General features: G+C 35.7%; 3 protein-coding genes and 1 pseudogene across 6 annotated transcripts in view; 1 reads left to right on the top strand and 3 right to left on the bottom strand.

Moving 5' to 3' along the window:
• Positions 1–1,492, bottom strand: part of LOC111695611 (haloacid dehalogenase-like hydrolase domain-containing 5) — a 7,594-nt gene extending 6,102 nt beyond the window's left edge. For all 4 annotated transcript variants that reach the window (XR_002763904.1, XR_002763905.1, XM_023464988.1 and 1 more), the window contains exons 1-3: positions 1,280–1,492; positions 955–1,149; positions 573–671 (exon numbers count right to left, since the gene is read on the bottom strand). Coding sequence is in view for 2 of the 4 variants with exons in the window: in XM_023464988.1 (XP_023320756.1) it covers positions 573–671; positions 955–1,149; positions 1,280–1,306 (321 nt within the window). In the remaining 2 variants the exon portion in view is untranslated. The remainder of the gene's footprint in view (positions 1–572; positions 672–954; positions 1,150–1,279) is intronic.
• A 255-nt stretch (positions 1,493–1,747) lies between these two features.
• LOC111695612 (uncharacterized) lies at positions 1,748–3,525 on the bottom strand. The gene is made up of 2 exons (XM_023464990.1): positions 3,322–3,525; positions 1,748–2,367 (listed from the first exon to the last, which is right to left on the bottom strand). Exons 1-2 carry the CDS (start codon positions 3,373–3,375, stop codon positions 1,882–1,884), a joined length of 540 nt encoding a protein of 179 aa, XP_023320758.1. The 5' UTR covers positions 3,376–3,525; the 3' UTR covers positions 1,748–1,881.
• Positions 3,526–3,549: 24 nt separating this feature from the next.
• Positions 3,550–5,253, top strand: LOC111695610 (long-chain specific acyl-CoA dehydrogenase, mitochondrial pseudogene; annotated as a pseudogene).
• Positions 5,254–5,694: 441 nt separating this feature from the next.
• LOC111695620 (uncharacterized) lies at positions 5,695–12,480 on the bottom strand. The gene is made up of 13 exons (XM_023465002.1): positions 12,086–12,480; positions 11,781–12,022; positions 11,340–11,452; positions 10,444–10,532; positions 10,151–10,273; positions 9,700–9,847; positions 9,198–9,369; positions 8,991–9,144; positions 8,662–8,745; positions 7,721–7,788; positions 6,757–6,859; positions 5,913–5,952; positions 5,695–5,823 (listed from the first exon to the last, which is right to left on the bottom strand). The coding sequence occupies exons 1-13, from the start codon at positions 12,334–12,336 to the stop codon at positions 5,695–5,697; spliced, it is 1,716 nt and encodes a 571-aa protein (XP_023320770.1). The 5' UTR covers positions 12,337–12,480.
• Positions 12,481–12,757: the final 277 nt, after the last annotated feature.

Genomic DNA, 12,757 nt, shown 5'->3' with positions numbered 1-12,757 from the left:
AGTAAACAGTTGTAAGTGTACTGTAAAGCTAACCGAGCACACTGGCATTATTTATTAATAGTAAACAGTTGTAAGTGTACTGTAAAGCTAACCGAGCACACTGGCATTATTTATTAACAGTAAACAGTTGTAAGTGTACTGTAAAGCTAACCGAGCACACTGGTATTATTTATTAATAGTAAACAGTTGTAAGTGTGCTGTAAAGCTAACCGAGCACACTGGTATTATTTATTAATAGTAAACAGTTGTAAGTGTACTGTAAAGCTAACCGAGCACACTGGTATTATTTATAAACAGTAAACAGTTGTAAGTGTACTGTAAAGCTAACCGAGCACACTGGTAGAAAACTATCACCCCCCATGGGAAGAAGTCATTTAATGAATTTTCTGTATAATAATGGTATTATAAATCAAATATTGTTACCAGTAGCTAGAAAATCAACTTGTTAAGTGATATAAGTCTGCCTGCACCAAATAATTGTTATTGTATCATGTATTCAAAATCATAACTTGAGTCTTATTGTTCTACAATTTTTTGGGTCTTACTATATAGTTATTTTCTCTCTGTCCCACCTGGTCCTCTGTTATAGGTATATTCAACCACTCTGAGAGTTTATCTGCCTTCTCCTGCCGGATGGAGTTCCCGGCGTTCGTCACAAAAACAGAGGGAATCTGGAGTAGGGATATTATCATTTGATTTGATTGATTATTGAATTGATCGATTGCTCGTATCAAATTAAATTATATATACTTGAGATATAAAATCAAGTATAAAAATATTTTGTAAGTAAGAAATAATCAATTTAATATAAATCTTGGGTCTCTGTCATACTTTCTCAATTAAAGTTTAAACATTAAACAAAACCGAATAGGAGAATCCGTCGTGGAAATGGACAAACACATTTTTTATATTAAATCTTAAATATTTAAATAACAGATCATAAAAATATCATCCCTTGAATTGTTGAGTTTTCTGATCAAAAAGTTTACTGAAGGCCTCTGGAGCAAACGGTAGAACGGTTCGTCCTCGAACAATTACTCCGTCAATGTCGAACATAATACCAAAGTTTGGTTCTGTTGACTCGAACCTTGAGCTAAGAACTCGGAGCGGATCAAACCTTGCTCCGCCCTGCTGGAACAACTGACAAGTCTAAAGATAAGAGTAATTTGATTTTTATCTATAGAATACGTTAATTTAATAAAAAAGAGTGTGTTTATATTTTTTACATACATTATTTAACATCTGTAAATTATTTCCCACTAGGTTAAAAATGTTTTACCGACTTTCTCAGAGATATGACAGCCATTTTCTCGTAGAAACAAAACTGAATGGGAAAATGAAAGATCTCCTTCGTTATCCTCTCCTCTCCTTTATCTAAACCTACTGTATCTCCAACCCGCCCTGTTTCCAGGTTTCTCAGATATCAATCGATCCCATTATTCTTCCCATTTTCAGTCTTGATTCCACTTCCTCTGAAATACATTAATGCATGTTATTGCCTTGGCTTGCCTTTACATCATGAATCTCTTTGTTTTTAGGTGAAAGCTATACATATTTATATTTTTTATTATGAAATATATAAATATAGGACGAACCCTAACGCAAACATTGAACACTTTTTATAATAAAATATATTTAATTATATTTAATTTAACTANTTAAAGCCGATTTATTGTTCTTTTCAAAATACTCATATACTCTAAAAGGAATTATTAATCCTTTTTCCAAGACATTTAAAACCCACGGATCGGCTTTCAAAATTTCTTTATTAAACTTATAAGAGTTTTCAGAATGAATATCTACAGAATTATCTATTTGGAACCTCGTTTCCAGCTCGGATATCAGACTATAGATTTTGGAAGCTTGATCCGTCGAACTGCCTCATCTAGTCCAGCCTATCGCTTGTTGTCCCTTGGCCGCAGTCTTCAGAGGTTCTCCAGCTTCTGTATACTGTCTCACTGTATAAACGCATTCCAAACTTCCGGCATAATGACCATAATCACCACAGGCGTAGCACTTGATGTTAGATTTATCAATCTTAGGTTTCTTGAACTGAGATCCAGCATTGTTCTTCTTCTCTCTCTCTTTATCCAACCTCTCTAACTTCTTGTTTTCTGTTTCCGTAAGAGCCAAGCTTGAGCTTTCTCCTGCGAAGGAGGCCGCCAACTCTACATCCTTGGAGAACACAATGTTTATGTATTTTTGAGTCTCTGTTAGTATCCTTACTGCGGATTGTACTCCTTTGACTTCCTCTTCTTCTCTCCTTTTTAGGGCTCTACCTACATTCTGCATATATTCCTTCGCAGTCTGTATATCAAGCGCTATCTTCTGGAAGAGTTTATTCGCAGGAGTAATAGGTTTATATTCCTGAATAAACACAAAAGATAAAAATAAGTTTAAAAAATAAAATTATGGAACTTAAAAAAAATTTTCAAGCTTAAAAATAAATAAATTTACTTATTACTAACTAACAAACGCCTTAAACCCTGAATAAACCCAAAAATAACATTAAGTTCAAAAAGTAATAAAAAAGCAAAATTAATAAAATTGATAAGTTTTTCAAGCTAAAAAAGCAATAAAATTAGTTACTCATTCCGAACTATAAACGCCTGAAATCCTGAATAAACACCCAATAATTAGAATAAGTTCAAACAAAAATAAAAAATAAAAATTAAAAATAAGAAGATTTATAACAAGTTTTCAAGTTAAAAAAGAAATAAAATAATTGCTTACTACGAACTTAAAATACTTAAGATTTTAATCATAAACAACTCTTTAACCATAAACTACAATGAACTAGCCCCACAGTCAATAAAACCAATCACACGGTCAAAAAACTAGCCACACATGCAATATAACTAGCCACACAGGCAATAAATCTGTCGTACAGGCAATAAACTAGCCATATAATCATTAAATCTGCCACACAGGCAATATTCTGGCCACACAAGCAATGAGTCAGCATCAGATAAAAACTAGCCACACAGGCAATGAGTCAGCATCAGATAAAAAAAAACTAGCCACACAGGCAATACACAAGCCACACAGGCCATATTCTAGCCACACAGGCAATAAACTAGCTATACAAACAATAAATCTGCCACACAGGCCATATTCTAGCCACGCAGGCCAAAAAACTAGCCACACAGGCAATATTCTAGCCACACAGGCAAGAAATCAGCCACACAGGCAATAAATCAGCCACACAGGCAATAAATCAGCCACACAGGCAATAAATCAGCCACACAGGCAATAAACTCAGCCACACAGGCATTACTCTAGCCACACAGGCAACAAAATATAAAAATAAAAATTTCTTACCCTGAGTGACATTCTCTCATTCAATCTTTCCTCCTGTAGATTAGCCGACTCCATCGTGAAGAAATTATCCAGTTTCTTCTTGCTCTTGGTTTTAACTTCAACCTTAGGTTCCTCCTCGCTATCCTCATCCTCCTCATCCCTGGCTGCTCTCCTCCTTACCACCGTGGCCGGGGCTCGGTTTCTCCTTTCCTCGGCTTCCCTTACTCTTTAACACTAAGTACTCTATCCGTGCTAGGTTGTAGGATTGGGGACTGGTGATAGTGAGTGAATATTGATACTAAACTCACGGACTGGACAGTTGACTTTAACTCTCAGCTGACAGGCTTCAATATCAGTCTCTCTCTCTCTCTCTCTACTCCCGTCGTACCCTGGAGCCAGGTATCAGCTGATTTAAAACAAGGAAGGGGATTAGGAAATCTGTTATACGAGATACAAGTGAAACCTGCAGGTTTGAGAGAGTTAATTAAAAGTAAAAATCGACAATGATGCTCTCAAAGTGCACAGGATTACTCCGGGGTTCCCCTATTACAGTCCTAGCTCGGGGTCTGAGTTTAAACTCTGTTGAAAGACAAAAAGCAGGAGTTGTTGACGAAGGAGAACCCGGAATAGGGATGAGACCTGCAGCAGCTCAGCTTGGAAACATGCTTGAGATCGGTTCTAGGTCCATATTTTCAACAGAAAACGATATGTTTCGTGAGATAGTTCGCAGGTTCATGCGAGAGAAATTAGCTCCGCTCCAGGTTCCGTTTGAAGAGAACGGACAACCGAGCAGAGAGATCTGGAAGGAGATGGGAACTCAGGGATTACTTGGAGTCTCTACTCCTGCTGAGGTCGGAGGAATAGGAGGAACCTTCCTTGATGAGGCAATTGTAGCTGAAGAGATGTCCTATGCCCACTGTGCTAGCCCTGCTATGGCTGTTCACTCGACCATAGTTATGCCATATCTTACTCACTACGGAACCAAGGAACAACAGGATCGTTATATCCCAGCTATGACTGCTGGAGATTGTATAGGATCTATAGGAATGACGGAACCTGATGCAGGTTCTGATCTCCAGGGTATCAGAACCAATGCTAAGAAGGACGGATCAGATTGGATAATAAATGGGAGTAAGATCTATATCACTAATGGTTGGCTCACAGATTTATGCGTAGTTGTTGCTAAAACTAAGATGGATGCTAAGAGAGCTGCGCATGGAGTTTCTTTATTCCTAGTAGATGCTGACACACCTGGATTTCACAAAGGTAGAAAACTCAAGAAACTTGGACTTAAGGGTCAGGATACAGCTGAACTATTCTTTGAGGATGTTCGTGTTCCAGCAAGTGCTCTGCTAGGTAAGGAGAACTCAGGTTTCTATCATCTCATGGAGCAGCTACCCCAGGAGCGCTTAATCATTGCTGCGCATTCTGCTGCTCACTGTGAAGCTATTTTTGAAGATACTCGAACCTGGGTGAAGCAGAGGAAAGCTTTTGGTCGTCATGTATCTGATCTTCAAACTGTTCAACATAAACTAGCAGAACTCAAGACCTCTATAGCAGTGTGTAGAGCATTTATAGATCAATGTATGGAGTTACATGAACATAAGAAACTATGTGGAGAGATGGCTAGTATGGCTAAATACTGGGCAACTGATCTTGAGAACAAGGTTGCTGGGGATTGTCTTCAGCTCCATGGAGGATGGGGATTCATGTGGGAGACTAATATTGCCAAGGCCTATGCTGATGCTAGAGTTCAGACAATCTACGGTGGAACTAATGAGATAATGAAGGAGCTTATTGCAAGAAACATTGTTAAAGATTAAACCAACCTTTTTTAAATGCCAAGAACCGATTGACGTGATTGAGATGGATATTTATTTATTAATAATCGCAAGTTAACATCATTTATTATGAATTATACATATTTATAAACCATAAAGTTTTTTATTTACATTTTATTGTAGTTTCATTGCAACTTCCAGATCTTGTTGTCGTTAATCTCATCCCAAACATATTTTCAACCTAAGCAGTTCAAATCTAGCTCATTTTCCCTTCATTCTACCTTCATTTATCCAAGTCTTAAAGTTAGATATTCTTGCAACTTAGAGACTAGGAATCTATCCATACTTCCATTATTAGTTAGATATAGAACCCAGAGAATCTTTATTGCCAGCCTTGGTTTATAACTTTGTGACTGACCGTATGATTAATCTCCCCCCCCCCTTCCCTCCCTACCCTCCTATCTGCCAATATTGAACCTTTCTAGCCCTAGAGCAGGGAGCATTGGGCGTTCCATGGAAAGCCCCCGCAAGAAATTTCTTTAACAATACAATACTCATGAACTCAGTTAACCCCCCCCCCCCCTGATCATATCTAAATCCTCGGTCAAGTTTATCAATCGTTAGGTAGGTCTGGGTTTGGGGACAGGTGAGCTAGATTTGTTTTCCTGACAAGTTTTCCGTCCTTACTGGAGTAAAATAAAGACTGTCCGTCTTTGCTGACAGATAAACAGTCGATTCCTCTCTGGAAATATATACAGTAACAAGTTTTCTAATTATGATTAATTAACCTGTAACATTTTTCTCAAATTCAAAATGATTATTTATTTTTACCGGTTCGGAGTAGTTGGCTATCCTTAATCCATCTGATAACCTAAAAAATATGATTATTAATTCTTCCAATCCGGGGATCAGATTCAGTAAACAGCTAGAAGTTTACATAGTTAACCACTTCTCTTTAACTTGAACCTGCCACGCAAGAGAAGTCGTTTATTACTTTCAAAATTTCATATTCCTGGTTCACCCTCTACTCCTGGTTCTACCCTCTACTCCTGGTTCTACCCTCTACTCTTGGTTCTACCAGCTATCTTTGGTTCTACCCTCTACCCCTGGTTCTACCCTCTACTCCTGGTTCTACCCTCTACTCAAGGTTCTACCCTCTAATCCTGGTTCACCCTCTACTCCTGGTTCTACCCTCTACTCTTGGTTCTACCAGCTATCTTTTGTTCTACCCTCTACCCCTGGTTCTACCCTCTACTCCTGGTTCTACCCTCTACTCCTGGTTCTACCCTCTACTCCAGGTTCTACCCTTTAACCTTTGTTCTACCCTCTACTCCTGGTTCTAACCTCTACTCCTGGTTCAACCCTCTATTCCTGGTTCTACCCTCTACTCCTGGTTCTGACCCCTAATCCTGGTTCTACCCTCTACCCCTGGTTCCAACCCTCTACTCCAGGTTCTACTCCTTGTTCAACTCTCTACTCCTGCAATTCTACCCTCTAATCCTAATTCTACTCCTGGTTGTAATGTCGTCTTGCAATATTGTTCAGTTGGAACAGGGTTTGATTTATTTCTTATAAGAGTAAGTAAATATTTGAAGAAGAAAAAACACAGCAAGTCTTCCTTTATTAAAACACGACAATTTCTGTTAGACACAACTCAGAGATCACTCATGTATACCTAAATATCTGGATGGAGAGAAGAGCTGGAGAATAGTAGATTGCAATATTCTCCGTTGGATCCAGGAAACTGAGAACTTGATGGAGACCATCGTTCTTTCGTTCTATTAAAATAGCATCTTTAATACGGTGGTAAGCCATTATATCAATATAACGAAGACGACTTTTTATTAAAGTTTTAATTGTTTAAACGCCTTTTTAATTACAAGTTTACAAGTAATTAAAGAGAAGCTTTTTTAAATGACAACTTCTCTTTGTTTCCATGTTTTTTTTTTTAATCCATGCTGGTGAAAAGCTTGATATAAAATCGAAAGTCGTCTTCACTATATTGATATAATCGCCTACCTCCGTTCTATATTTAAACTTAATGCTGAAAACCTAAAACTACCTAAAGTAAAGTAAAAACCAGATAACTGTGACATTCTTGTCGTCTTCTTTCCTCTTTTAATTGTTAATTGACGCTAAGAATATTTTCTAATTTGCAATCGTATTTTGCCCAAAAGTTAGATAAGATAAGATAAGATAACGTTTATTGCTAAAATAAATGTATCTGTATACAGATAGAGTTTACAATCACAAAATTGATGATTATATTAACAGTACAAGTATAAAGCAATTAGGTGGAAAATAGCTCTTGGCTGTTTTGATTATTTTTTCCACCTAATGTTAGTAATAATAACAAAATATTTCAATTAAATAGATTTAAGGAGAACGATTATTAATTGAAAAAATGTAAATTATAAAATTCTTTGCGACATTTCTCAGGTCATTTCTCAAGTTAGGACAAAGGCGACAAAGATTCCACAGTTTTGTGGTTCTCACCGTTTTATTTACAAATTTGAAAAAAATATCTCTTTTTGCTCAGAAAAATCATAGATGAATAAGTTGAAGATAAATACATGTAAAAGTTCCAAAGAAAAATATTGTATATTTTATTTTAAGAAAAATTACTAAAGCTTTCTCACCAATCAGAGTCCTGAAAATATTTCCGGTTTTCATATCAAGCAAACCTAATCCTCCTCTGCAGGGTGCACTAATACCAAATATTTTTATATTCTTTCTAAATTAATAAAAAGAACGCAAAAGCAGTGCGATTTACCAAAGATTTCTTGATAAAAAGTGAATGATAGGTCGTCCACGGGCCTTAAACAGGAATTTACTGATCCAGAGGGCTGAGCGACCCCCTCCCCTTTGTACAACTCTAAGGTCGTCTTCTTTGGATGAATTGAATGATCCTAATCTCAAAAAAGTCTAAACTACAGTTTATTATGAGAGTTTGAGTCAGTCAGCCCACTCAGCCTAGAATATTTAAACAAAGCTAAAAACGTACCTATCTAGTTTCCCAAGCAAAATTTAAGGAAAATCGGTCAAAGTATTCATGAGTTATGATCGGACATCAAACTGACAGACAAACAGAGATTATTCCTTTATATATTACTAGGTTTTCGCGGCGCTTCGCGCCTATCTTCTATTTCAATTATAAACATTTTTTCTTAGAATACGTTGTATAGAACAAAAACAAAAAAATTTCGCGGATTTTCAAAATTTAAGGAAAATCGAATTTTGTTTTGGAGGGAAAGTTTTGAAATTTTGATCATCTTTAAACCTTTCCTCGGGTCTTGTGAGGTCCCACAAAAATTTAGGCCCGATCGGTTCAGCCGTTTTGACGTTTATGGGATACAAACAATCAGACAGAAAAGCAAAGTATATATATAGAAGAAGGTATAGCAATTAATTTTCATCCCCCTCTTTTATGAGCTAGTAAAAATTTACTTTTTATCCTTGAATATTTAAAGTGTTAAATGAAATATTTTGCACACAAAAACTAGAAGCTGAAAATCTTAACTATGCGAGAAGAGCGGGAAGGATTTTTTTCTAGCGATTTTTTAGATTTCTTTTAAAAAACTTAAAAATAATTATTTTCCTGACTCCGATCTTTCCATCACTTGTCGTAGATCCATTCCAACCAGGATAAGTTTTGTTGTTTCTTCTGTCAACAATATCAAAAAGTCAAAATATAAAATATTTAAGGACCAAAATGTCAAAATGTTAAAAATTAGAAGTATTCCGAATGTTAAATATCAAAATGTATGTTTAAAAAAAAGAAAAAAATAACAATGTTCAACTTGCTTAATTTCTACTTCTGTATATTTAGAAAAGAAAGAAGTTAAATCTTTCTTAACATAAACACATATGGACCAGAACCGAAAACTTCTTTCAAATCCATCCTCTCACCTGTTTTTGATGTCTAGGATTGCTCCTTTCTCTGAGTTTATTATACCAATGGAGTAGGGTTTACTCTGAACTGGAACTAGACGGAGAACATCCTTGGTGAGAAGACCCTTAGGGTTCAGGGTGTAAAGACAATCTCCAGTAGCGGTGTGGAACACTATAAGGTAATATTAAAGCTAGGACTAATTTCTCCGTGCATAAATTTGCTACCTGAGATATTTTGAAGCTGGTTCTCGTAACCTAAAACTACCAACCAGAGTTCAGAGCAGGTCAAGGATCCAGGTTTAGGTTTCAGTGCTCCAACACTCGTCTTGTATACAGAAGATCCTTTAGGAAGTGTCCTACACTGGATTATTATCCTTGTAAGCGATCCAGCACTCTCCTGATCAAACAAATAACAAATTTAGAAATAATAATTTTTTAGATACAGGGTGTTCCACGAAACATGAAATAATTTGTTGAATTTTATTCGTAAACCTAATTTAGAAGTATAATGCTAGCGCTTATAATCACGAACACCCCTAGGCATTTCCAAATAGAATTTTGTTCAGTTTTCAATTTTGTGAATGTGATTATTGTTTCAAGAATCAGGCATGTAAAAGTAGGTTTGCGAACGAATGCTGCAATAATTTCAAAGATCTAAGACGACCTGTAAGTCGTCTAGCTACTGTCATGCTTCGTGGGACACCCAGTATGTTAAATTCTGTTAAACCTGTGAAAGAATGATAAGTTTCCTGTCCAGGTCCCAGAGAATGAACTGTATTATGTCTGGCAGAAACTCCTTTAGAAGGAGTTTATAAGTTTTCAGGTTCCAGATACACAGGCAGGAGGATTCACTTGTTACAAGGAGGTCTCCGTTCCTAAACACAAGGATTCACTTGTTAAAAGGAGGTTTTCTCTCCTAAACATGTTTTAAACCACCCGAACCCAAAATTATATAATCCCAACTAGACTCGGGTTTACATGTTCAGAGACTGCATGATTTAAATAATAAAAAGTCTCAAGTTGAGTCTAATTCTAAACCAGCAAATCACTTCGACTAGTCGGACCTCACTTTGAATATTAAAGTTGAGACTAAGGAATTAAGACTCGAGACTAAGCTCTTTATTTGCGGCCTCAAAATATCAAATTAATATTTTGCTTAAAAAAAATACAGATTGAACCTAGAAATAACTGACTGTGTAATGACTGCACCAAGTGGAGACTCTGAAATCTTTCTGAGAATACGTCCTGTTTTAGAATCCCAGATACATACACAGTTTCTAGTTTCAGTAAACACATTCGTCCTGGAGAAAGAGAATACGTTAACCATGTTTAATCTTTAAAGAATATACTAGGTGTGATAATCAAGTTTTGAGAATAATCTCTTTGAGATATGTTATACCAAACTTAAAAAATTCACTTTGTATTCTGAACGTTTTATCCTGTTTCCTTATAAGCAGAGTAAAAACCATACCCTGTATCTGGAACATGTATGATCCTGGAAGCCAAATCCTGGCTGTGAAGTTCATGGGTTTCCTCGTTCCGTAGTTCCAGGTCCCAAACCTACACAAGATAAGGATCAGCAAAAAATGTAAAAAAAATTCTACTGGATAATGTTGTTTCCAGAGTTGGAGTTATTCTACACTACTCAAATATTAGATCTTTCAGATTTATCAAATTGTACAAAAAAGCGATCATTTTTTATTGTTACTTGACCAATTATTAGTTAATTCACATTGAGAACAAAATCTAACGAAATACAAAAGCAAAAATTGGCTTGATTTGTCGGTTATGCAGTTCAGTGCGCATAGACAAATATTTGCAAAAAGCACATTTCAGTTTCTCCCATGGTCAGATTTAGAGATTGATCTTTCTAAAACATCAATGAATTTTCTTACAATCATGATAAACAGATTTGGTAATTTGTTTATTAAATGGTTCTACTTGGTTTCTCTTAATTTTTATAAAATCAACCCATAATTGTTAAAATTATGGCTTTTTCGGGCTAAAAATAGGTAAAATAATTTTTTTCTTTGCTTCTCATTTAAAAACCCTTAAAGATATATTCTGATTAAAATGGTGAACTTGTTTATCATGACTTCAAGATAATTTACAAACATGCTAGCACTAAAGCTGACCATGGGAGAAGCTGAAATGTGCTTTATGCACATATTTCTTTATGCGCATAAAGCTATACATTTTTCTTGGATGTACATGTTAGATTTAGTTCTCAATGTGAATTAAAAAATATTTGGTCAAGTAAAAATATACAATCAGATTTTTGTACAATTTGATAAATCCGAAAACCCTAATATTTGAGTAGTGTCTAACCCAGATACTTCTGTCTCCGGAGTTAGAAATTATTCTAACCTTGATGGTTCTATCTCCGGAGAAAGTTATTACTAAGTCTTTCTCCGCTTGATGCAAAGGAAACATCCCCAGAATGCGTCCAACATGAGCACTTAGAACATTCTCCAGCAAACCTTACAGGAATTGAATATTTGCCACAAACTCCGATTTTCTAATTTTCTTTCCAAACGGATGTCATAGACCTTAGATATTTCAAACTATGAATTCTTTGAGATCAAATAATCTAAGTTTGGAATATCAAAGGTTTACACAATCAGTTTACAAAGATATAGGGAATAGAAAATTAGTGTCTTTGGCAAAGACTCAATTTTCAATTCAAACCATTTAATTTTTAAACTAAATGATAATTAAAAGCAAAAATAAAATCAATTTAAAAAGTCGTCTTTCACCCAACATAATTTTTTTTGAATTAATAGTTAAAATGTTGATATTTTTATGAACCTGTGTCCAGGTTCCAAATATAAATATCCCGCCGGAGAGCACAAACTGCTAGGTTTTCAAACAGAGCACATCTACTCGCAAACTGGTTTCGGATTCTTAGATTATTCACACCCTTTGGAAATCGAAGAATCAATGGGTCTGTCTCCTTAAACAGGTTGAAAAGAATAAATCCTGAATTGAACGCTGCGGTTAGGACGGTTTCTTCTTTCTCCAAAGATATCATAATAAGTTCGTCCTCACAACTGAAAAATAAGCATTTCAGTAATCAGATATTGTAAAAAAGTATATATTTTTCAGTGCTTTACCTAAAATATTTAATATGTTTCCAATCATTTCCGTCCAAGATAAATTGGTTTATATTGTAATTCTCCAGGTCATCACAACAGTACAGGGTTCTCATATCTACACTCATACAGTACACGGAGTGGAACCCAAGACTGGAGATACTCTGATCTCTTCTACAAGTCAACCTCATTCTTGGATCCGATTCTGATCCTGTCCACCACACCACATAGGAATCAGACTCGGAGACAAAGGAAACTTCCAAAATGTGCATGTTTTCATTCTCCAGTACTCTCCTTCAACCATAGGTCCGAAGTTGAAAAGATTTATAAGTAAGACTCACTTTTCTACCTTTTTTTACATCTTTTTAATTCACTTTTTGTGAGTTTAATTTCATTTGAAAGGCTAAAAAAACTTGATAAAAAATCTTTCGAACTTTGTTCCTTTCTAACTCTTGACAAGAAAGGTTAAAGAATACGCATGTGAATGCCCCGTACACGGCAAAAGCATTCTTTTTCATCCTAAACAAGTATGATTCCTTAAAGGAGCTGTAACTTGCTTTGACTTTGAATATGATTTGAGATCGTAGCTACAAGGTTAGATTTCAGATCACAGTCGAAGTGCATTCATTAGACAAAAAATCTGGAGGTTGGAAACTTGGTTTGATTTCAGATCTAGTCAAAGTACGAGTAATT

Source organism: Eurytemora carolleeae, unplaced genomic scaffold (genome assembly GCF_000591075.1).
Source record: "Eurytemora carolleeae unplaced genomic scaffold, Eaff_2.0 scaffold224, whole genome shotgun sequence".
Lineage (NCBI taxonomy): Eukaryota > Metazoa > Arthropoda > Copepoda > Calanoida > Temoridae > Eurytemora > Eurytemora carolleeae.
Note: the sequence above shows the minus strand (reverse complement) of the source record. Positions and strands in the feature narration are given on the sequence as shown.